Here is a 25,787-nt window from a genome sequence, read left to right on the forward strand (position 1 = left end):
TGACAACATGGGGATCCATGACACTTCCTCCCCCTTCCTTGCCTGCAGAATCGTTCAGTCAATGCAAACTAACTCCCCCGTGCTATGACGAATCGAACCGTCAAGCCTCCCCTTTGCAATTTCGTTCCATTCTGCTTGACAGTCATAAGAGGGTTAACTCTGACTCCACCAACATGCCCCAAGGCAATCTGGAAGCTTAAACAACCAACAGTCAGCATTAGTTCAGGCCAGGGATCTTTAAAAGAAAAAAAAGAGGAGTTTGGATTTATATCCCCCCTTTATTTCCTGCAGGAGACTCAAAGGGGCTTACAATCTCCTTGACCTTCCCCCCTCACAACAAACACCCTGTGAGGTAGGTGGGGCTGAGAGAGCTCCGAGAGAGCTCCGAGAAGCTGTGAGAGCTCCGAGAAGCTGTGACTAGCCCAAGGTCACCCAACTGGCGTGTGTGGGAGTCTACAGGCTAATCTGAATTCCCCATCCATTCTTTCCCCTCCTCCACTTCTCACTCATGTTTCCAAGGTGACCAACCGGGAAGGAAAAACAGTTTGGCATCCCTTTAAAGGCTAATCTTCTCACAGTATCAAAAAGGATGCAGTAAAGAAAGGCTATAAAATGATTACTCTAAATTAGTCTATTTTGACCTCCATCATGTTGTGAGGCAAGACTGGCTATTGCCTTGCCCTCTTTCACTGTTGCCACTATCACCTTGGACAAAAACCAGCCCCCCTCCCCCGATGGGTTGGCCAAGACCAACTGCACAAGGTATATCACTGTAGCACACCATGGAGTCAAGGCAAATGTGATAAGGACTTGTGCAGGATGCCCCTATCCCAGGTCCACCTACAATCTTCTCTAGCATCATTCCTCCTTGTCAACCTTCACAGCAAACGCTCATCAAAGCGTGGTCCCAAACAACCACAACACACTCAACAAGGGACTTTCAGACAGAGGAACAGCTCTCCTTTCCAGATCTCTCCCCACACGTGCTCCATGGCCTTCAGACAATCTGGGTGCCAGGTCTCATTCCCATTCAGTGCTCTGCATGAGGGGATCATTCATACCTAGATGGAAGGCAAGATTATTTTCATGGAAAGTCTATAGAAAGGTATGTATTTGCTACAGATGGAAAAATCTCTGTAATCAAAGCATACTAGAGTTAAACAAGCATTCAGAAAGTTTTCAAACTGCCTGATGGTATCAAATGTAGCCTGTCAAACTAAATCTTCAAATAAGGAGGTTGAAAACAAATATTACAAAATGATCTACGGTTACATGGCAAGCAGTGTAGTAATAATTTTGTAGTAGAGATGCAGGAATACTTTTTGGTGCCATTCCAAAGCCACCCAAGTTGACAAAAGCAACTCAGAGAAATAGGGATCCAAGCCGAGTTTGGGATTTCTATTTAAGATTTTTTTTAAAAAGATTAAATACCCTATTGAATGGGGAGCCAAGCCCTTGCAGGTTCTCAGATTAGAGTTTAATATGGACCCTGAGAAATGAAAATGTACTTGAAAGTGAAGCAATAAAGGCAGAGGGATACTGGTGTACAAATCCAAACCCCATACCCAATATATTATGTCATTCATTTTGAAAACTGAAAAATAACTTACTGTTCCGAGTCATAGTAATCCATGCATTTCTTTTTCCTGTTATAAGCTGCCACTCTGAAGGGTACAATTTCCAATGTTATCAACCCTGGCGCCATAGTCAACACTTTGGCACCATGCGTTGGATCATAGAGATCTTTTCCAGTCTCGGGATGAGGCATGCCGGCAGGATCTCGGCCCACAATGTAGAAGTTTGCTCCAGCTACCATTCGTGATCTGCAATGCCACTGAACCTAGAAGAAGATTTGAGAAGTCATGTTGCTAGAAGAGCAAAGGAGCAGCCAAGAATAGAGCAAGATCCCATTGTAGACAAACCGCAAATTCTTTACACCCCAATGTGATGGTAGCAATAGTATGAGGAGGAGGAGTCTGGATTTATACCCCATTTCTCTCTTCTGTAAGGACTCTTAAAGCAGTTTACAAACTCCTTCCCATCCTCTCTCCACAACAGACACCTTGTGAGGAAAATGGGGCTGAGAGACTTCTGAGAGAACTGCGACTAGCCCAAGGTCACTCATGTGGAGAAGCAGGGAAACAAACCAGGTTCACCTACTCACATGGAGGCGTGGGGAATCAAACTTGCTTCTCTAGATTAACCTCTACACCAAGCTGGCTCTCCAGCAGAGCTACTGTGGTCATCAACTTGTTTATCAGTATAGGTATAGGAACTCAGTATATCTATGACCCAGACCTATGTGACTTGAGCATGCAGTTGCACAAAGATTGTATGGCAATTTGAGGAGCAAGCTCACCCATTAAACATGAAGACACTGCCCTGGACAAGATGGGGACCATAAGATACTAGCAGCACACAACATAACTCAAATATGGTAGTGCTTTCACTCTACAGCTAAAATGTCACAGAATGTAATAAGGTGGAAACAAAACTCAAAGTAAAATGGATAAAACAGAGCAAAGGAGCAGAAGATAAGAAATGTGTGAACTGGTCTAAAGCTCAGGAGTCTGAAATATCTTGGCTAGGATAAGAGGAAGCAGCTTTTCTTGGGCAGGTACTCTGGAAAACATTATTTCAGTGGTGGCAGGAAAGTCTTAGAAACAAGTGATTTTGATTTTGTTCAATCCCATGTCCCTTCAACAATTTTTTAAAAAATTGGATGACCAAGCTAGCAGCCTATTCAACCTCTCAGGTGCACAGTAGACACTCCACAGAGTATGAAAGAAGATGGACAGTTATATAAATTAATGACTTGTAAATTAGAATGTATAAAGTCTATAGATAAATAAGGATAAACAATAGAGGCTGTGTAGTAATTTTTAAGTCTTGAAACTATGACTGGAATTAAAGATGTATGCAATCTTCACAATAATTGCCACATCTGATTTTAATGTTATGTTAAAAAATAAAATAAACAAAATTTAAAAATATAGACTTGGCATTTCAAAAATAAATGGCAATGGAAATATCTATTAGATCTTTGCAAAAGCAACAGGCAGATTCACCACTCCCACCGTTTATACAGCTCCACTCTGCCCACTGGCTTGCAAGCAGCATTTATAGACCACAGAAATTCCTCTAAGTGACAGCACAAAGCAAAAATAAAAGTACTAGTCAATAAACCTTGAAGAGACGGGTTATTTCCATTAAAATGCTGAATACCCACAACTAGGGCTATATCATATTTTTCCTGCCCAGAACGGATGTGACTTCATCTGGCATACAACAGTATATCCAAATTGCAAACATTCTGCACTGCTCAATTTAGTTTAAAACATGAAAGCTGAAAGCACTCTTCTTGAGCAGTAAAGGGGTGCACGGAGCCCTGTGCGACACTTCTTTTGAACCGTGCATCCCACATTGGCCCCATTCCAGTTCCCCACTCTGATACTTGGGCTAGAATAAAAGGCATCACAGTCCATGCTATCAAGGTCGGGATCATGCGCAAATCTTACCCTTTTTGAGATGGGGTGCAAAGAATGCAAGCAGTAGTCAAAATACAGTGGCACCCAGATCTATACAAGAACACAATAACAATGGCTATTTTACTTTCAAGCTTTTCTTTTGTGAGCCCTAGTACAGAATATTTTTTTCCAGAACTGCTACATACTCAGTTAACATTTTCACTGAGCCTTGCTGGGACCCCCAGATATCCCAGACTCCAGAGCAGAGAATGCATCAGCCGAGGAAACTGTCGCTCTTCACTCATTTGCATAGTGGCATCTTCAGAATAGTTTCCTTAGATGAGCAAAGTGGTCATGATTGAACACAGGTTGTCTTGCAGGAATGCAGGATCAAGGCCATTCAGGACTCTGTAGGTGGCAGCTGCAACGACCTGATAACACTCCAAAAGTGTGCAAGTCTCACCAGATGGTTGGTCAGGAAATAAACAGAAAACGGGGGTGGGAAAGTGGGGAACAAAATATTTATTTCTTTAAACAAGTGCAAATCACATACCCATGCCATTCATCCTTTCACTAAAGGACTGCTGCCAAGATGAGGCTCTAACAGTAACTCCAATTAAAATAAAAAGTCCGAATCTCCTTATTCTTCCGCCCTAGTCAGAATTCTCTAGAGGCTTAGTGCTAGAGAATGTCTTGATGGAACTGGTAGCTTGCTCTTGACTTTGGAACAGGTCTGCCTCAGGCTACTTTGCAGTCTTTTCTCCAGAGGAACTCCTCCCATTTCACTAGACAGACTCAACCGCAGATCTTCTAGCCTCTTCCTGGGCTATCTGCAATCATTTTCCCCAGCCCTCAGCCTTTGACTCACTCATCATTACAAGGTCTCAGCTACTAATTCATCTGATGATCTTTGCCCTTCCAACCCCTTCTTTGCTGCCTTTCACTCAACTGTCACTTCTCTACCTTCACTGAAGGTTCCATTTAATCAGCTGTTGACAGTTGGTCAGACTTGTTCTTATTGTCCCTAGAATGTGGACTTCAGGAGTTTCCTCAAAGCATCCCTCCTAACTGAAAACCTATTCTGAACTTGAAAGATCTTCTTTAGTGACGGTTTAACTTCTCTTTAGCAATCGTCCCTTGGTTCACCAATGGAAAACACATTATAACAATTTGAAACCCCTCTGCTACCCCATTATTGATCCGCTATGCACAAACTAAACAGTAATAACAACTACATATATTTCAAAATTATTATAAACAGGTTTTCGTTTGGAGGGGGGATATTTCAGCAATCTTTTCATCCTTTTGTCACTTGTTTTTCCTCTGAGCAGCTTCTCAGATAGAAATCATTCCCTTCCCAGCACCCCCCATAAGGAATTTACAGTAATTAGTTTTTTGTACAGTATCAGAACTAATGTCCATTGGTGGAGAAGCAACTTCTTGCCAAGAAAAGTTCCAGCGAATAGGGTTAACCTACTCCCAACATGTGACCATCACCAAAACAAAACAGGAAGCTTCCATGGTTGTTTTTAAATCAAAAACTACAGGATATTATGATTGTTGATTCCATCTCTGACCGCTGAGGCGTAAGTTGTGTATGCAGTGGATACAAGTCTCTAAAATACGTACCATAGTAACAACGCCTCACAGATCTGTCATGTAATAATAGAGCCTATACAATTAACAGCAGCAATATTGAGGTCTCTAAAGTCATAGGGAAAAAAGAGAGAGCGAAGAAAAAATGGCTGGGAATAGGGGTGGGGGAAATGCTGCCTCTTCTATTCCTTCCAAAGCACCCAACTATAGTTTGCACCCATAGTAATAAGTACATTTGAACAATGTGGTTTGAGCTATCTTCAGTTGGCATTAAGACTTGTACAAACCTAATGCTAACACGGTTCTAAAATAAATGGGAAGAGACTATCTGCTTGTACAAGAGAAGCACAAGCCCAAGACTGCTACCCACTTTGGGCTTAGGCAAACTGGGCAGAGCCTCAGCAGCAGCACAACACAGAAAGAGGAGTCAGGAAATGGACACGACTCACCTACAGGGGAAGTGGCAATTTAATTACGCTTGCCCCCAGTTTGACTGATAGCATTAACTTGGTGTTGTACATGGAAGAAGATATTTTTCCAGGTTTATAAAAGTATGAAAAGCTGCCTTCATTCTTGCCTACTACAGATTTTCAGATGCTACAGCATCATCCATTAAAAACATTTCCAAAGGCAATTGCTATTCACAAAATAGTCAGCAATTTGCTAAGACTCCATATCTATAAGGGAACGCCAGGGTTGCTGTTGACGTAGCTAGATCCCTTTTTAATCTTCAATTACAAATCAGATACAGAGCATGATATTCTACCTATAAAACCCTCAAAATATTTTAACTCTAAATATTACTTCCTTCCTAAATTCCTAAGAATGACAAAAGAAAGCTTAAATAAATGCTCTATACAGTTAAAAACACTTTTTAAAAATGCTCTATACACCAGTTCTGCTGCCAGGAGCTAACTGAACAGTTGCCAGAGTGAACAAGTGGTAAACATTTTCACCTTGACCACAGAGAGAAATGACACGCATACAGAGAGGTGTATTGTGGACACATGTGGTTTCCCACTTAGTATTGCAAGTTTACAGATGTCTGCACCACAGCCATGTAAACCCATTTTTAAAAGGATCAACAGCTCTGCCACTCCAGCTTCGGGTATTTTACTTAGCGAGGAGGAATGCATGTGTGAATAATTATATGTTCTAGGTTTCCACAAAGCAAATGATCCTATAACTATAATTAATTAAGGGTTTTTTTTTTCAGAGAATCAATAGTTCCAAGAAGATTGAGAACAGTTAAATTTGTCAAACACAATTATATTACTCAACTTTCCCAGGGATTTCAGTAATCAGGTTGTTTACCTCCCCCCCCCACAAAAAAAACAAACATGTATCAACTCATTTTGGGGACATCCTTTGCCATCATAGATAAAACAACCTGGTTCAAAACATAATTTCCTATCCCATAAAAATTGTACTTATTTATTTTTTAAAAAATACTGAGGCCTTCAAAACATGTCCATTAAATATTTACTGACTGGAAAACCAGTCAAATCTGGTACCAATATCTTCTAAATGATCTACAGAAAATGATTAAAGGAAAGAGTTGCCTTTTATTAGTCAGCTGAAACACACGATTGGCAAGTATTTTTCTGAGGTCATTGGAAAACACAGCATAAATTAAGGAAGATTTCTTAAGTCTTTTTTTCATTCAAAGCTAAAGACTGCAGATGGAGTTTCTGATCAAATCTCGAATTTCCAAGTTCTCTGACAGCACTATTATACCAGATGGAGAAACCTCTTCCTACATACACACAGTACTTGCACTGGAGAAGAATGAAGACTTCACCTCTGTTTACACTTCAAGCATTAGACCTTTCACAGATGGAAAATTAACCACTCATAATAAACTGACCCCCATAAAGGAATGAGCAATCAAAATGAGAGACAAAGGTATTGCCTTTCTAAATGGTCTATCTCTACAAGACCTTGAGTTTGTTTTGAATTGTTAGTATGGGCCACTAAATTGACTGTGCCTGTAAGAGCAAGTGCGAGACGTGATCTGTGTGCTGCTTTAAACATCAGGCTTTGTTCCAAAAGCATAAAACCAAGAATATTTAAAGACACTAAAAGAAATGAAATTATTTCAGATAAAACTCTCAGTGTCAACAGAGCCTGATAATTCCATCAGCAAAACATTGGCCTGTATCCTACCACATACTTCCAAAGATTATATGGGCATTCAGCTTCTCCTAAAAGAAGGCCACGATTTCCACAATTCTTTTCTTGCACCACGGCTCACTGGGTTGGATCCAGCCAGCTCTGAGCTTAACCCAATTCTCTTCTTTGCTGTAGTCTCCATCCCACATGGCTTTTGTGCATGAGGTCCCATGACTCTCTCAGCCCCACCTACCTCAGAAAATGTCTGTTGTGGGGAGAGTAAGGGAAAGGAGTTTGTAAGCCACCTTGAGTCTCCTTACAGGAGAGAAAGGTGGGGTATAAATCCAAACTCTTCTTCTTTTATCCTTCCCACAAAATTAGATGGACTGAAGAAAATCACACATCTCTAGAAGGAGCAGAAAAGAAATGAATACAAAATTCTGAAGGAAACACACACCCAAATATTCATGTAGACTAGCAGCTACAGTCTGAACTATGTAGCCCATCCAGAACTGACCACTTAATTATTTTCCTATTCCCACCAATGTTGCAAGTGAAAATTGGGGAAGGAGGGCGGAAAGATTTTATTGCATTGTGTCATGCTTTGAAACAACTTGCCCAGACACAGGGACTGCCAAAAGCATGTTTTCTTTTCAGCTGTTTGCTCACACTTGTCTCGAATCCGAGAACACCAAAAGACACAATAAAATAAGAAAAATAAAAAAGATCTCAAATCTTTCACATCTTGAAAAACACCAGAGCTATAAAACACCCTGTAAATCAAAGGACAGAGAGACGAAGAGATGGTGTAACAAGTCTCTGGAACTGTAAACAAGAAGCATCTGAAGTAAACTAAGTGTAAATGGTTCTGAGTAGGAGCCTTAGATGCCCGTGAGTCTGGCAGAGAAACTGTTGTCTCCCAAGATGACTGTATTGGTAACTACGGAAGTTCAACAAGACAAAGCAAAATTAGAGACAACTGCAGCAATCGTAATGAATATCCTACCTCAGTTGGTCCAGCATACATCATGGGAGAGGGAAATATAGCCACCACAGTCGTTTCTGGATTTAATATTCCTTCCTCCAGCACGGCCGCATGTTGCTTCATCCGCCACATCAGAGGAACATCATCATCCTTCGTCCAACCACCCAATGGATGCAAGAGCAGAACTGGCCTCCTGTAGCCCCGTCCCAGCAGCTGCTTATGAGTATCCTGCATTAACAGGGCATGCCCATTGTGCACAGGATTGCGCAACTGGAAGGCGAAGACAGCATCTAAGGAATAACGGGAGATTTTTTACAAGTGTTAATGTAGGCAGAAGCAGTCCATGAACAACAGCCTGACCACTCCATAGCCCACGGCGTCATAATTCGCAGAAAGGCTCTGCCTACGATAGAGTTCCGCAAGAGAAATGGGGAGAGGATTTCAGAGGGTTGCACAAATTTTCAGATGTTAATAAATCGTCTGCTCAATTCTGAAATCAATGTGATGCAGGCAGCACTATTACACCAAGCTGCACTGGAAATATTCAACGTACGTGTCAATACTGATTGCTTAACATCATTTGCCTATGCACAGGCATGAGTCAAGGGACTGTTAAGTGCAGCCCATCCACTAATGCAGCCCTTGGAAATCCAGGTTCGAATTCCCATTCTCACAATGGGTGACTTTGGGCCAGTCACACGCTCAGTCTCAACGCTGGCAAGAATTTGGATGGAATACTTCCGAGGAATACCAAAGGTGCAACAAAGAGGAAGGCAGTGGTAAATTGCTTTTGAACGGCTCTTGCCTTTAAATTCCTACTGGGTCACCATAAGTCAATGTGACTTGACTGCAAAAAATAAAGAGAGCTATGAATTAGCAAATGGGTATAAAGAGAACAACACTTTACAAGGACAGCATCACAAAAGGTGAACATCCATACAGGTACAAGAAACAAGACATATTGATTCTGAAACCAATATCTCGCTTCAGTTCAACCAGCTGGCTCCCTATCGGGGGCAACAAGAACCGTAACGTACATTTGGAGTAATTCTGATAATGATTCCCAAAAAGTCACACGTCTCCATTCCATGATTAGATTTCTCCATCAAGGCATGCAAGAGCCAAGATTCTTCTGAAGACTACCCAATGATGAAAAAACTGCAGCCGATTAACACCGCAATCCCAAGCAGTTACTGCCTAGAACTCCTAGGCAATCTGGGGCCCCTTCCGCACACGCAAAATAATGCATTTTCAAACCACTTTCACAACTGTTTGCAAGTGGATTTTGCTATTCCACACAGCTTCAAAGAACACGGAAAGCAGTTTGAAAGTGCATTATTCTGCATGTGCGGAATGACCCTAAGTTTACTGATTTCCATGGGCTTAGAGTAGAGTAGCCCTTCCTAAAACTACATTATCAGTATCTACCTTCTATCATATTTAAATTACGCAATCAACATGAATTGACTATTACCCAAATTTCAGTGTTAGAATATTCTTGAGGGTGTTTGTTGGCAAGAACTTTTAAAACCAAATAAACTATAGTTCACTGGTAACAGGGAAGTTCATGGATCACATAGTACATTTTTGCTAATATAAAGAGGGGAAACAAATTTAACCAATCCCCACTTCTGGTGTAGACTTCAGATTCACTTATACACTCCCAAAAAATCTTGTTTCCTGTGAACAGCAGTTTGAGCTTGCAGCAGGAAGGCAAGAGATTCTTGTTCCACTGACAGAAATATCTTTTGTGGTAGGAACCAAACCCATTTCCTCATCCACACTGCAGAGCCAAAATTGACTTAGAAACAAGTGTGTCCCACGGTCTCAGTCCTATCAATCAACATTTGTACTTACTGCTCCAACAAGTTAAAGCAAAAGGACTAAAGCAAGCAGTCCATTTTGCGTAGAACAAACACACGTTGGCTGCCAGACTGTTGTCTGCTTAGTCTGTTACTTATTGCTCTGACACAAAAACATTAAAACAGAAAACAAATAAATGAACACATCAAGAGCTTTCCCTTCTCTGCTGTGAAGCTAGCAAAACAACTATTTTTCAGATGTGACAGACGCATTTTTAAGCACAGTATTCATTCTTTAGAAGGCTCATGTGTTTTGTTCCAGTGTACCAACACTAAAAAACCCCTATAAAGTATTTCCAAAAAAATCACGACGCAAAAGCATCTACACATATTGAAGACTTGTTGGACAGGGGTACAGAGAACATATCAACAACTATGGACCAAGCTGGCTTAAAGAAGCACAGGTCAGAATCTTGTACAGTCACAGCAGACAGGAGAGAAGTTTTCACTGTAGTTGACCATGCATTTAAAAATCATAAATGTCTTTTCTGGCTGGGTGGAATACCACTCTGGATGCTTGCTCATACTCCTTCCCTAAGTAACATTACCACTGTTTAGGACTGCAGGAATTACAATTTCATTCGGATAAAAAAAGATAATCTATTTCCGCTGCTAGTGTGTTTTCCTTTACTGAGGTAGTGGCGATGAAATTCCGGGCAGCAGAGAGCTGGATTCTTTTCTTGCTTACCAGCAGCTGCTTCCCGAGCACAAACTCACCGGCATTCATGTCTTTGAATTTCTGCTTGAGCTCAGCAGGTGTGAGACGGTACTGATCGAGGCCGTCGTTCCAGTAAATTCGATCAAGCACTTGCAGGTCACCACCCACAAGCCAGTCCCCTTGTTCCATGACCATCTAGGAAATGTTAAAGGACAGGGCTGATTCATTAGCATGCAGACAGGAATGAAGACGTTCAGCTCAGACACACAGAGAAAAAACACCAGGTCCTTTGGACACTTCAAAATTATCATGTTGAAGAGCTCTTGCCTTGCCAGTTACAATGAAAATGGAATTATTAAGAGCCTTTTGATGCATCACACATTACACAGGTTGGATCTAGGTCTCTACCCTGCGTAGGAAATAAAAGCCACAAACGGGTTGTGAAAAGGGGCAAGCACTGGGTCATTACTGACCCATGGGGTGACATCACACCTCAGCGGTTACTAGGCAGACTTTGTATACGAGGTCGTCGGCCACTGCCATCCCCAGTCATTATCCCCAGCAAGCTGGGTACTCCTTTTACTTACCTCTTTTAAAAGTCCCTTTTGTCCCTCTGACCTTTCACATTTCAGCAGACAGAACATGCCAAGACCACAAACCAGAATTCAACCACATTTTTAGAACATGGAAGTCTAATAAATAGGCTCTTAGTGGCAATTAAGAAGTTGTATCAACACAGCATTAAAAATTGTTTGTCAGAATGAAAGGAGGATGAGTTGAAGACTGGACACAAATACTTTGATCAGACCAAGCCAAGCCCTAAGGCAGAATGGCCAGATGTTTTCCTGTCATCAGTGCTGAATAATTCATTTTGCTGTGTTTTCTTCTATGTCTGTTGCACAAAATGCTGTTTTTATAAACCGCAGGAGGGGCCAAGCGTCTCTCTGATCTCCTCCGGCAGGCTACAGGACTTGACCAGAACCCCTCATTCAGATCCATGCGCACACCATCATAGAAATAAACAAATGCACAGCCTGACAACTGACCGTGTGCGCAAGCGATAAAACAAGAGATGGATCAAACAAATCTGCAAAAGCGAATTCTTAAGGAAACCTGGATCAAGGTTTTCACAGGTTCTTCAGCAACATGGAACCTCATTAAAGTTTTTGGTTTTTTTTAAAGGGTTTTACATTTGAAAAGATCAAATCAGCTTGCAAAGACTACCTTGATGTAAGGATGTTCCTTGCAGGTTGTCCCCCACTGTCTGGCACAGCGCTCTTCTTGGCGGTGCTCGTAAAATTCTGGATTTCGAAGAATAGCCACGCGCCGGCCTTCATACACGAGAGCAAAAGCTGTGCAGCCATCTAGTCTCTCCTTGTCTTCCTTTGTAGCTGTCAACACTATAGGCACTGAGAGATTAATAACTCCCCCTGAAGGGCAAAAGGGAAGGACGAAATTGGTACCAGTTGTCCCGAAGTAACCAATCTAAGTCTAAGTCTTCCAGATGCCTTCAGAAAAAAAAAATCTGTTCTAAAACTCTACGTTAAGAGTCCGGTCTTTCCAAAAGGTTCCTTGTTTTTCATTATCTTGGGGCACAAATATACTTTGGCAGCCCTTTCAGCTTTTCACTTCTCCCCATTACCAACCAGGCAATTCAACAAAGCAATTTAAAATAAAACACTTTTCCACAGCTGAAGTCACAGTTCATGACAAGCAGAGACAATGGCAGTCTAGACGGATGGAAAGAGCAGAAATGTCGGCTCACAGAGTACAAGAATATTTAATTGCCCCAGACCCGTGGCGGCATGTTGTACAGCTGGCCCTTGATTGCTTCCTGTGCCCCAAAGGAACAATTGTTCCTTAAAATTCCATTGGAACAATCATGTGCTTCCATTTACTTATTTATTGGTTTTATGCTCTGCCCTTCCCCTCATGGGCGGCAAACTTTTGAAAGTATACAATCAGTTAAAAACAATAAAACCAAAAACATGGTTCTGCTAATACCTACTGCGCCGACTACATAATTTACCAATCACCAAGGGGAAGATGTGAGAAGTTGTCCAATAACAGATGGAGGTGGAAAAGAGGGAGGTCAGGATGAAAGAACTACAGCCTCAACCAGATGCCTGGTGGAGCAGCTCCGTCCTTAAAGGCCCTGCAGAACTGTGTTAAGTCTCGCAAGGTCTAGGTTTCGTTAGGCAGGGTATTCCACCAGGGTGGGGCCAGAGAAGATGCCCTGGCCCTGGTTGAGGCTAGCCCAGGGGTAGGGAACCTGCGGCTCTCCAGATGTTCAGGAACTACAATTCCCATCAGCCTCTGTCAGCATGGCCAGTGGCCCGTAACTGAGTGAAACTGATGGGAAGGTGTAGTTCCCAATCATCTGGAGAGCTCCACTGGAATTACCTACCCCTGGACTAATAGCCTTCTTGAGGACCAGGGGACTCCAGTTGGCCATGCAAGGAAGATGGCCTTACGGGACTCTGTGTCCCACTCTGCACAGTGATCTTCGGGAGAAACAGCAGGACACACAGTCCCATAGGGTCATCTTCTTTGCATGGCCAGTAGAATTAGATATTCATTGTATTTAAAGCGTCTTACCATCCAGCAGACAGTCAAAGTGAAGGCATTGCAAGTATTCTCTCTCTCTCATAAAGCCATTAAGCGGTGTTGCCCAACCCTCCGCCAGAACCTGCACCCACTGCATGTCCAGCTGAAAACAGAAAGGTGAGTAATGTTTAATCAGCTCCAAAGTTTTTGCATGTTCTCATCATAAAAGGAAGCAAATCTTCCAAATCAAACCTGGCATGCCAGGAAAACGAATCCAGATCCTACTATATGAACTGTACATTTTGTTCCAATTATCTCAGAAGAATTGCAATTTATGCGGCCCTTTCAACCAATATAATGGTCATAATCACCTAATGCAACCAGCTCATACATCAAGGTCAGAAAGCCAGTTCAAAAGAAAGACACTTCACATCCATCCTCCGCTGCTATACAGTTGGATACCATAACACACCCACTTGATCAACAGCTAACTTCTTCTGTGAGGCAGTAAGCCTAATGAAGACAAACATTATAAAACTAACGGACTTATCATGAAGGTGCCTTCTCTTCAGTGTGAGAAAGTCATCCAAGCTGGTTAGGTCATTACTCCAATTGGTCAAGCAGGGCAATGCAAACCTTTTGCAGTTCTTCTGGATTGTAAAGGTCTTCTCTAACCAGGCATACAAAAGCACTGCTCCACTATATTCTCCACATCCCAAGCTGTCTCATTAATTAGCTTGGGAATTTTGGATGACTTTACCCCATGGAGGAGAGTCCTGCGACAGATGTTGACCCAGGATTCCAGATGTGACTCTGCCTCTTATATTAAGTGACACTTCTTGTGTTTCCTTTCCCTCCCTGGAGTGTTTACCTTAGGTATATAACCAGCTGGGATGACAAAGCCCCATTGAAGGATAAGCTGTATCTTCAGAGAATCTTCCTATTTACAATGTCTAGTAAAAATGTGACTGCCATAATCAAGTTCAGAACAATATATTGGTTATCTTCTGGGGTCACTGAGAAAGCAACAAAATCTCTAGCCTAAGTGGAACTTGATTCCCAATATAGCTGTTTTTCTACTCTAAAATTTGCTAGCTTGCTCACATGTTCACATCATATACGTATATATTAAAAAAAACAGGCCAGAGAGATTTACAAAATCAGAACACATTGGCAGAAGTATTATCTATCTTAGCCAATCTTCCCAGAGTTGATGCCACTGAGTAACTAGATTCAAAGTAACTAGATCCACTATAACTAATGAATAGCACACACCATCTATTCTGTGACTGGATTAAAAATCCCATCAAGGACACGAGCATGAAGAATTTGAGGCTTATTTTCTAAGGACAGTAAACTTCATCACTGGATCAAGCTTAATATTCTGTTCACTGACAGAATATTAAACTCTGCAGATATTTTTTCTTCCCACAACCTGCATGTCATTTAGCAATCGATGAGCAAAGCTTCAGACAGGTTTATGAAAGCAACCTGGCAATTTACACCCAGTACCTTTAACTCAGCAAAGCAATGGTCAGATTATAGAAAGGTAGCCACATAAAATGGAAAAACCAAGACAATCAGAGAACTAAAGGGCCCTTGAAAAGTTATTCATTACTAGGAATAAGATGGACAACATCAAAACAATCAAGGATGGCACTAGTTAAGACATCCACCTAATTTAAAATCTGTGTTCATTTTTTAATTCATATGAGAAGGTTACCTATATTCTTCAGAAGTTTTTACTGGAGGTAGGCCCAACATTCAGAAAAGAAAAGACACTCACACACGCAGATGTAAGAAATTGCCAAAGTTACTCATATGCCACCTTCTTACAATCAAGAACAGGAATAGAAAGAAGAAAAATTTATTCAAGTAAGGTAGAGGCCAAGACCCCCAAAAGGCACGGACTAGTAAAAGAGCAGGAACTGATGTTAACTAATATGAAAAAGGAGATGGAAGAAAGACACGGAGCACTTCGTCAAATCCAAAAGGGATAAAATCAAAATACAAATTGCTCAAGTACAGTAAAGACATCCTAGAAAAGTGACTGAGGGGAAGTGTGAAAGTCTTCACAGAAAAAAGTTAATTCAACAACAATGATGTCAGTGATATATTTGTGTGAACGTCAGCAAGGCAAGTTCCCTGAAATCACTGGCACAAGAAATAAAATCATGCCATGGGAAAGTAGAAGAACTGTACACCATTAATTGTCTTTAAAACCAGAATCATGTTAAGTATTAGTCTGCTGCTCTGATACCAAAGGCCAGTAAATTGCTGCTCGCTCAGTCATGGCAGCCAAGTAAGAAGAACCTGGGTGAAAAGCTTTTGAAAACATGACGGCCTGGCATCTTTTTCCTCTGTCTACCAACGGCCCAACCCCCAGCACTTACAGGCAAGTGTAGATTAGTAACTTTTGTGAATTAATTTTCAACTTGGAATTACCTTATTTATTTCCAGAGCTGGTAAAGTTTCAGCATCTGTTTTGGCCAGTTTAAGCTTGTTTTCAGGGACATACAGCTCTTTAACTTCATAGGAGGCATCCACTGGTACAATGTCCTATGAAAAAGGCAAACATCGTTAATAGTCACAACTAATATTTTTAACATTTCGAAACTGCTGTACTGTGGTGGGGTGGAAGGATGCTTCTCCGTTTTTTAAGAAGTCAACTTACTTTTCCCCCAACTAGGAATCAGTCTGTAGTAGAATTCTCAGTAGAAACAATCCTATCTGCTCAAAGCCACTATTGCTGCAAAATCCAATGGTAAGTGAGGTATGTGTGTATAACGTGCCGTCAAATTGCAGCCAATTTGCGGTAACCCCAACAAGAGGCTTTTAAAAATATACATAGAGAAAATATTTATTAAGAAATTAATACAAGGTCCAAGAAAGTTGGAACAACTGCTTTAAATAAAAGTCCAACTAAAGAATCTACTACAACCACTAATACAAACATTTCCATTCATATGAACACTGTACAGTGACCAAAAGCAAACAAACGATCTCCATGACATAAAATCTAAAACATTTTTCTGCCTTAGCCTTCAGTCTTTCCCACCACTGCCAGCTGGCAGGATTGTTCCTCAAGTAACACCACACTCCACAACGAACAGCTCATGCATTCTCTGTCCCTGCCTCTGAGTCTCACATGCAGGGATATGAGTGTGTAAGATATGAATTATATGTACATTCGCCTGATGTACAGACAGAACATACATCTTAGCTATGGGAGTTGTAGGTTATCTCCATGCCTCCATCTCCATCACAGACTCTGCAGTGGCTCCGGAGCAACCAAGAAGGGAATAAGAGTTGGTTTTTATACCTTGCTTTAAGGACCCTCAGAGCAGCTCACAATCACCTTCCCTTCCTCTCCCCATTACAGACACCTTATGAGGTAGGTGGGACTGAGAAAATTGTGACTGGCCCAAGGTCACCTAGTAGGCTTCATGTGGAATAGAAGGAAACAAACTCGGTTCATGAGATTAGAGTCCACCCCAATGCCGGGGGTGTGTGGGTGCGTCAAACACAATTATCCAGATTAGAGTCTGCCTCTCTTAACCACCATACTGTACTGGCTCTCATCAGTCATGCTTCCTCCCACCTACTCTTACTTTGCCACCACCATTTTGCTTTCATCTCAGTAACAGTATGGTGACTAAGAATGTGGCATTAAGCAGTACAACTACACTACCTCCTTTGGAAGAACATCTTTATACATACCCAGTTTCTCCAAAAATAAGACATCCCCTGAGAATAAGACGTAGTAGAGGTTTTGCTGAAGTGCTAAATATAAAACATCCCCCAAAAGTAAGACATAGCAAAGTTTTTGTTTGGAAGCATGCCCGTCAAACAGAACACCAGAGCATGCAGCTGTGGAGCGGAAAAATAAGACATCCCTGAAAATAAGACATAGCGCATCTTTGGGAGCAAAAATTAATATAAGACACTGTCTTATTTTCGGAGAAACATGGTAATTAGCTTAGGGAATGGGATGTCCAACGACGAATCCCCAGCCAATGGGTGTGCCGGACTCATGACATTCTGACCTGTCCTGCCCACCTTCCCCCAACCCAGGAGCCTTCCTTGCAATATGGGCTGCTCTCCTGGAGGAAATAAGACGGGGTTCCCCCATCCTCCCTCCTTCCGTTCTTCAGCCCATTTTATCTAAATTTAAAATGGGCTTTAGTGCTAGTTTTGGATAATGGTCTAATGTAGCGCTTGCCAAACAGCACAAGTTGTACGCAGACAACCAGATCCACATTCAAGTGGGAAAAGAACATGATGGAGTTACCACAAAGTTAATGTCTAGCCAATGGTGCACCCAAACGTTATTACTAACTAAAAACAGTTAGCATGTTTGGTGCCTTAATAAGCTTTTTTTTTTCCCTTTTGGGGGAGAGCGTTAATCACACTTTTGACTTTGAAACTGGAAAAATATAGTGAAACCATTCTTGAAATAAGGCAGTCATTAAATCATAACATAAACCTAAGTTCTTCCATTCCTTGCAACTAATATGCAGATTGGAACACCTTCTGCAATGTGATAGAAAGCAGTTAAAGGGTACAGAAACCACGTGTGCTGGGAACCCTCGCACCAATCGTAATTAGGGTAATTAGGGTAAACAGTGGGATAGGATACAATGGGCACATCACACCAAGATTAGTATGAAAAAGGATTAACAAAGGAAACAACAACCGCTGTTGCATGAAAATGACAAGGCTGCTTAGCGACTGAACACGCACCAGTCAAAACAAAGATTTCGCTGTCATCTAAGATCTGATGTTAAAAAACAAAAAGCACACACGTTCATGACTTGCTGGTGAAAAAGCAGGTATAAAGGCAGGTGATTTCAATTTTCCTTTCCAACTTGTTGCAAAAAGAATTCTTAAGTATGATGAGCATTACTGGCTGGGGTAACCTGGGAAATAAGCAGGGATTAAGATCTCAACTTCAATATTATTTGGTCAAATGTAGTCTTAATAGACAACTAAGCATACTTACTGGAAGAAGCCCCCACCAATTTTAAAAGGCGCTCCACTCAAATAACTGTGGATTCTAAGAGCTTGCCCCACCACTGCATGAAGGATGGCCCCAGCAGCGGCGTTGTGGTTAAGAGCAGGTGTACTCTAATCTGGAGGAACCGGGTTTGATTCCCCGCTCTGCCACTTGAGCTGTGGAGGCTTATCTGGGAAATTCAGATTAGCCTGTGCACTCCCACCCACGCCAGCTGGGTGACCTCGGTCTAGTCACAGTTCTTCTGAGCTCTCTCAGCCCCACCCACCTCACAGGGTGTTTGTTGTGAGGGGGGGAAGGAAAAGGAGATTGTAAGCCCCTTTGGGACTCCTACAGGAGAGAAACGGGGGTATAAATCCAAACTCCTCTTCTTCTGTAATTCTGCAAAGTGGAATCGTCCAGGAAAGTATTGCTACAAAGGACTAAGACTGCAGATTAATGGAATGGATGGTGCTTTTTACAAAGAAAACAGGATCGTAATCCATGTTGCTGTTTATGTCCTTATTCTCTTGCTCTTACAGTGTTTTTTTTACTTCCAAAATCCATTTTGCACTGTTTATAACATATCCAGTTTGATACTTTTTGTTGTTTCTCATTGTGATTTTAGCTCTACTACATTGTTTGTTAGATGTGTCATGCTATTCGATTGCATTATCTTACACTGTCTTATCTGCCTTGAGTTTCATGAAATCTGCAGACTAGAAAGTAAATAATTAAATAAGTCTAAAGGTCCAGAGGATAGCAATCCTGGGTTTGAATGCCGGTGGAAACGCACTAATGTTGGCTCCATCCCCAGAAATACTCCAACCAGCCCTACCCTCATGTGCAACATGGCTCTGTGGCGGCCCCAACTTCCGAATTTAACTGCTGCAGAACTGAAGGGCAGCCAGCCGCTGGTGCCCACACTCCATCTGCCTACAGGGATGTCTCTTGGGCCAGCAGAGGGGCAAACACATTGGTGTAGTCCTCCACTCCTCTCTGTGGCCCTTCCCCCCATTTGGATTAGGCTGTAATCCCTTCATACCAGCAAAAATGAAACATGAACACCTCTAACATGAGGGTCACACTGTCACAGCGAGTACCAGTTCTACATCCATAACAGTGAAGATCATGTATTAGAATTTCAAACATTACACAGTGACTGCATACAACTATGTGAATCTTCCTTCTACCACACCCACACGTTAAGCTTGGAAGAAGAGAAACAGATCTAATTCACTAGTTACATTTTATAGACTAGTGATAGGTTCCAATAACGGCCAAAAGCTCTTGTTCTACAGTGAAGTTTATAGTCTATTTCAGAATTTACTACAACTTTCTTTACTCTTTAGTTTCCAACTGCAAAAACGGACAAGAAAGTTCTCCCTCATACAATGCTTTCAAGGAAAGATTATTTCCTTCAAAAACAGAAGCGTTTGTTGGAGAAGCAGCTTCTTAAAAAACAGCATATTAACGTCTTTTATATGAAAAGGTTTCGTTGGAAGAATTTTCAGTGGGAAACAGATCTGGTTAAGAATTACAATCCAATGTATGTGGCTTATTCTTCTTAACAATTCTATCTGAAGTTTATATTTTAAAATTCAGGCAGAAGAATCCTTGGCAAGACTATACAGAAGCAGCATCTAACACTGTGATCCTTCTTCCAAAAATGAAAGAAAATAGCTCCTGCTAACGAGTTTTTCTACTCAAACTTCTAGGAATAAATTTCTTTTCAAACAATAAAGGGGGACAGGGAAGATATTATACTCTATCTCAGGGGTAGGGAACCTGCGGCTCTCCAGATGTTCAGGAACTACCAGCATGCCATGCTGACAGAGGCTGATGGGAATTGTAGTTCCTGAACATCTGGAGAGCCGCAGGTTCCCTACCCCTGCTCTATCTGCATTCTGCTTTGAAAGTAAAAGCAAGTGTAGATGCAAAAATCCTTTTGTTTCTAATGTTTTACTAAAGCGTTCTACTTCCACAAATTATGAATCTTTTTCAGTCTTGTTTCGTCTTCAGGCAAAGTTCACTCCAAGCATAAGCATTCCATGTGTGCTCCCTCAACTGCACAATCCACTTAGCACACAATCCACGTACATACATACATTCAACCACAGTCCTAAAAACGCAAACACGATGATATCGCAAGATTTAATTACACACCAAGTGTCTGGTGTGTGATGGGGGAGAATGTCCATCGCGGCAAGATTTCTTATATGGACATATTTCCTCAAGCCCTGCTTTCAATTACCATTCTCTCCCTGGCATGTGAGACAACTTCTGACCTAATTTTAACTTGCTTTGCCACCAGGGAGCACAGCTTTGCCCCAGATACCTTCCCTCCACCCACAGCCAGCTTTTCCACTTCCTCGCACTGCCATCCATGCCTTCCCCCTCGGTCCTTCCTTCCATGCTGCCGGTTCCTTCAGGTCAAAGAAAAGAAGTCCAGTCACAGTCAAAACACATCAACCTCAGGATTCTCATATTGATATACCGAGATATTGATGTAATAATAAAGTGAGTGCTTAGAAATAACAAGCTTCTCTGTTCTCCGGCGGCGGTAGCAGGAAGTGTGTGTAGAGGGAAGAGGAGGGGAGAGGAAGAGAATACCAGCTCTAGGACACTTGCTTCTTTAGCAGCCTATGGTCCAGGGAATTGCTTTGCCTCTTTCTTTTTTTTGTGTTGAAGGGAGGGTTTACAATATTGATATACCTGCTACCACAGGTATATCAACATAACTGCAATTTAAAGGGCTTTAACAAAGTCCTTTATCTTGGAATTACCAAGTGTGATGAGATCTGTGCCCTTAAGGGGGAGGTGATGGGGAGAGTTAAGAGAACTAAAAAAAGCAGAGGCCCAATTGAGACTTCTGCAAGCAGACATGGGGCAGGCAGAAAGTGGTTCCTCGAATGTAAACAGAGTACTTGGCAAGACTATTGGGCCAAGATGACCAACTCATGCACAGTATACAATTTATTTTAGAACATTAAACTATGACTTAATGAAAAGAAGAAACATTTGAATAAATTTATAGAGCTAGTAAATCTAGCATTCCTGATACATATAAAAGACAAACTTTTAAAGCATAGCTTTAGATTAAAAACAGAGCCAAGAAAAATCTCAGTTCTTTGAGATGCAGGCAGCTGAGCAAAAAGGCTGTGTTAGCAGGCCATCTAGTGACCACCTGAAGTTCCTGCTTCACTTGAAGATTCATTCAGTGGTCTTAATATTTCCTTACTCTGCGTTTTTGTGAAGTTACCTAAGATGCAAATGTATCAAATACCGAATTATTAATACATTCACATCCCAAAAGTACAAAATATTAAGGGGAGGAGGAACCAAATTCTATTAATTTATATAGTTGTAATGTGAGGAGATGGCTAAGCTTGCTTTGTTATTTAAAGAATTTAGCTACATTTTTGTATAATTAGAAACACTGACAAATTTAGATAAAACAGAACAAAATTTGGCAATTAGTGGTTTTGAAGGTTAGTGGATTGTCAAAATAAGATGTGATGTTTATCAGTAATAACGATCCAATTTTATTTAAGTAGTTAAAGAGCAAGTGGTACTATTTTTAGCAGTATGTAAAGATGAAATTGGAAATATTTACTGTAAATGTACTTTTTGTTATTTTCTTTTCTGTTGTATGGTCACGTTATTTAAATATTAATTAAAATTGTAATTTTAAAAATTATATAGTTTCAACGCCTTGCACAATGTTACTTTACTGAGATGTAAAGATGAATATTAATTGATTGAGCACTCATAGCTATGGTTTAAATTGAGCTCTCATAGCTATGGTTTAAGTACAGAACATATTTACCGTATATACTAGAATTTAACATGGGAACAGTTGCAACTGCATTTTAATGACTCATGTAATTTGTGGGGCATATTATGTGAGTTAAGTAGAAAGGACACAACTAAACAAATGCACAGAACTCTAGCTGACAAGGTGTCATGCTATTATCTTACAACCAGGATGTGGAGAACACCCTACAAATGGCACAGCTTACCAATTTCAATAGCAGAGCTGCAATCATAATTAAGCTAACATGATGATGCATTTCCAAACCCAAAAAATAGGATCTCATTGCTTATGAAAAGCAATGCAAGTCAACAAACTATGCAGTCAGAAGCTGCAAGAGAATTTAGGACTTGCTTGATTGTAGCTACAATAATCTTGTTCTTTGTTATAATGCAAATAAACAACTTTAATTAACTAAAAGAGCTTGAGTTGAGTACGGTAGCACCTTAGAGACCCACAAGATTTTCGAGGTATAAACTTTCAAGAGTCAAAGCTCCCTTTGGCAGGTGCAAGCAAGAACAGAGATTCCTGAGCCCTTAATCCCAGACAGAAGGTGGTAGCAGTGTTGCCAAAGAAAAGGCTGAAAAAACTGGGTGAGTTTACCCTGGAAAAGAGAAGACTAAAGAAAGCCAGTATCACCATCTTGAGGTACCTGAAGGGGCTGTCGATAGAAGATGAAGATTTGTATGTTCTTGCTGCAGAAGTCAGGAGTAGAACTAAGAGGTGGAAATTACAAGGAAGTAAATTTCAGTTAAATTTTAGGAGGAACTCCCAAAAGTAAGAGACATACAGGAGTGGGACAGACTGTCTTTCGAAATGATAAAGTGTCCTTCAGCGGAGGTCTTCAAACACCACCTCTAACATTCTATCACTTTGTTGATCCTCTGTGATTCCTCTAATGTATTATGTCACTGCATAAAAAACCTGCTCTAAATAAATCTCCAATCGAAATACTAGTAGAATGAGCCCTGATCATTGGTGCCTTGATCAATAAACACGTCAGTGATACTGAGCATGCACAAACCCATTCATGCATAGCCGAAGTCCAGCAATGTTTCCCCTTAGCCTTTCGTCTGAACATGCACTACAGTTGCATTGAAATAAAGAAACTGAGTTTTCATTTGTAAAAAAACCCCTGTGGCTTAGCTTTTTTCTGCAGGGAACGGTGAACCACCTCTGAAGTCTCTTGCTTGAAAATAGAATAGAATAGAATAGAATAGAATAGAATAGAATAGAATAGAATAGAATAGAATAGAATAGAATAGAATCTTTATTGGCCAAGTGTGATTGGACACACAAGGAATTTGTCTCCGGTGCATATGCTCTCAGTGTACATAAAAGAAAAATACATTTGTCAAGAATCATAAGGTACAGCACTTAATGATTGTCATATATAGGATCCTAGTAAGCAATCAAGGAAACAATCAGTAGTAATGAGAAACATAAAATGTAAAAATCCTTAAAATAAAATAAAAATAAAAATAAAATGTAAAATAAAATGTCACCACAGGCTATAGTCAATACACAGTCATAAGTGGGAGGAGATGGGTAATAGGAATGATGAAAAAAGTAGTGCAGTAATTATATAATAAGTATATAATAAATAGTTTAACATTATCGAGGGAATTATTTGTTTAACAGAGTGATGGCATTCGGGAAAAAACTGTTCTTATGTCTAGTTGTCTTGGTGTGCAGTGCTCTGTAGCGACATTTAGAGGGTAAGAGTTGAAACAGTTTATGTCCAGGATGCGAGGGGTTTGCCATAAATTGAAACAGTTTATGTCCAGGATGCGAGGGGTTTGCCATAAAAGAAAATCCTATGAGGTTTGCCATAAATCAGCTGTGACTTGACAGCACCTTTCACTACCATCACCAGCTTCCTTCGAAGTTACAATAAAAGGTAATGATTTGAATCCTGCAATCAACAGATAGAAGTTTAGCAGATTTTTCCTGTGCTCCCCTCTAACCAGCAACTGTTTCCAGCCCCTGGAAAGATTATATCCAGGGATGCAGAATCTCAGGGGTCTAATAGCCACATGGGTCAGAAGGCAGAGTAAATCACTGATAAGGGAAGAAACTTCTGTCAACAGGACTTCCACTGCATGACTGGCTGACGTAGGCATGTGCTTCTTTACTGCCTGTGGGGCCCCACTCCCATGGAGACAGGCTAGCCCGAAATAAAATGGTGCCCTAGGCAGGGAGTGTTTTCAGCACTTCCCCAATATTTGTTCAATTTACAAATGCTTTAGGTACGTAACTGTATAGGTAAATAGTTATGGAGTAAAACCCACACTTGATGCATATTTTCTGCATAATTTATGCCTGTCAGATAAGATGAACAGCTTTCATACTAGAATTCATGCCATGTGCAAGAAATTAAACACAAATCTACAAGTTTACAGAAGCTTTTTTGAAGTACAAATAAACTGACATAAAGAAATCAAGCTGCTTATCAAAACTGAGGGCAACTGATACTGTGAATTTTCCCACCCATTAAAAATAATAGCTGAAAGTCAAAAAAAGCACTGGCCATGCACACAAGTGCTAGATACTAGAAGAAAAATATGCAATTTTGTACATCAATGCTCGACTCACATTTGGTCTTAAACCGGTGTACAAAATGGTACTTATTCCTTATGATGGCTTGCATCATGAAGGCGGAAAAGGAAGTCATCAGCAACAAGTCATTTATATTGCCTTTATTTCATTTTCCAATCTATTACTTATGCAAATAGTGTGTATACATTTTGCATAATATCAATTGGATCCAAAGTACCATAAGCATATCTCACAGATCGGAACTTTTTTGCCTCTCCCTCTGTATTTCATCCCCAGCCACCAAATTCTAATTCGGGACATCCCAGAATCTTATTCAATTGCATGGGAAGTAATGTGAGGATGCAAGGTGGAAGGAGACACCAGCAAATGTCACCCTATCCACCCTCAACAGAATTGCTGTTACAATAGCATAAACATCTTTACGCTGGCAGCAGAGAATCTTTGGATTCAACACAGTATTTCCAACATGTCTTTAGAAGAAGAATAAGAGTTTGGATTTATACCCCACTTTTCTCTCCTGTAAGGAGACTCAAGGTGGCTTACAAAATCCTTTCCATTTTTCCCACAACAGACACCTTGTGAGGTAGGTGGGGCTGAGAGAATTCTGAGAGAACTGTGACTAGCCCAAGGTCACCCAGAAAAAATGTAGAAGTGCGGAAACACATATAGTTCACCAGAAAAGCCTCCACCATTAAGTGGAGGAACAGAATAGAATAGAATAGAATCTTTATTGGCCAAGTGTGATTGGACACACAAGGAATTTGTCTCCGGTGCATATGCTCTCAGTGTACATAAAAGAAAAATACATTTGTCAAGAATCATAAGGTACAGCACTTAATGATTGTCATATAGGTCTAGTAAGCAATCAGGAAACAATCAATAGTAATAAAAACATAAAATGTAAAATCATAAAATAAAATAAAATAAAATGTCACCACAGGCTATAGTCATACAGTCATAAGTGGGAGGAGATGGGTAATAGGAATGATGAAAAAAGTAGTGCAGTAATTATATAATAAGTATATAATAAATAGTTTAACATTATCGAGGGAATTATTTGTTTAACAGAGTGATGGCATTCGGGAAAAAACTGTTCTTATGTCTAGTTTCTGTGGAGAATCAAACCCGGTTCTCCAGATTAGAATCCACCTGCTCTTAACCACTACACCACGGTGGCTCTTTACTCAGTCCTAA

At 40.8% G+C, this 25,787-nt stretch overlaps 1 protein-coding gene across 1 annotated transcript in view; it reads right to left on the reverse strand.

Annotated features, from left to right (window-relative positions):
- The window catches only part of PAPSS1 (3'-phosphoadenosine 5'-phosphosulfate synthase 1), a 62,944-nt gene that overhangs the window by 18,096 nt on the left and 19,061 nt on the right, over positions 1-25,787 (reverse strand). The window contains exons 6-11 of the mRNA XM_048509104.1: positions 15,673-15,786; positions 13,279-13,390; positions 11,905-12,110; positions 10,740-10,875; positions 8,182-8,450; positions 1,611-1,840 (exon numbers count right to left, since the gene is read on the reverse strand). Of these exons, the coding sequence (XP_048365061.1) occupies positions 1,611-1,840; positions 8,182-8,450; positions 10,740-10,875; positions 11,905-12,110; positions 13,279-13,390; positions 15,673-15,786 (1,067 nt within the window). The remainder of the gene's footprint in view (positions 1-1,610; positions 1,841-8,181; positions 8,451-10,739; positions 10,876-11,904; positions 12,111-13,278; positions 13,391-15,672; positions 15,787-25,787) is intronic.

Source organism: Sphaerodactylus townsendi, linkage group LG10 (genome assembly GCF_021028975.2).
Source record: "Sphaerodactylus townsendi isolate TG3544 linkage group LG10, MPM_Stown_v2.3, whole genome shotgun sequence".
NCBI lineage: Eukaryota > Metazoa > Chordata > Lepidosauria > Squamata > Sphaerodactylidae > Sphaerodactylus > Sphaerodactylus townsendi.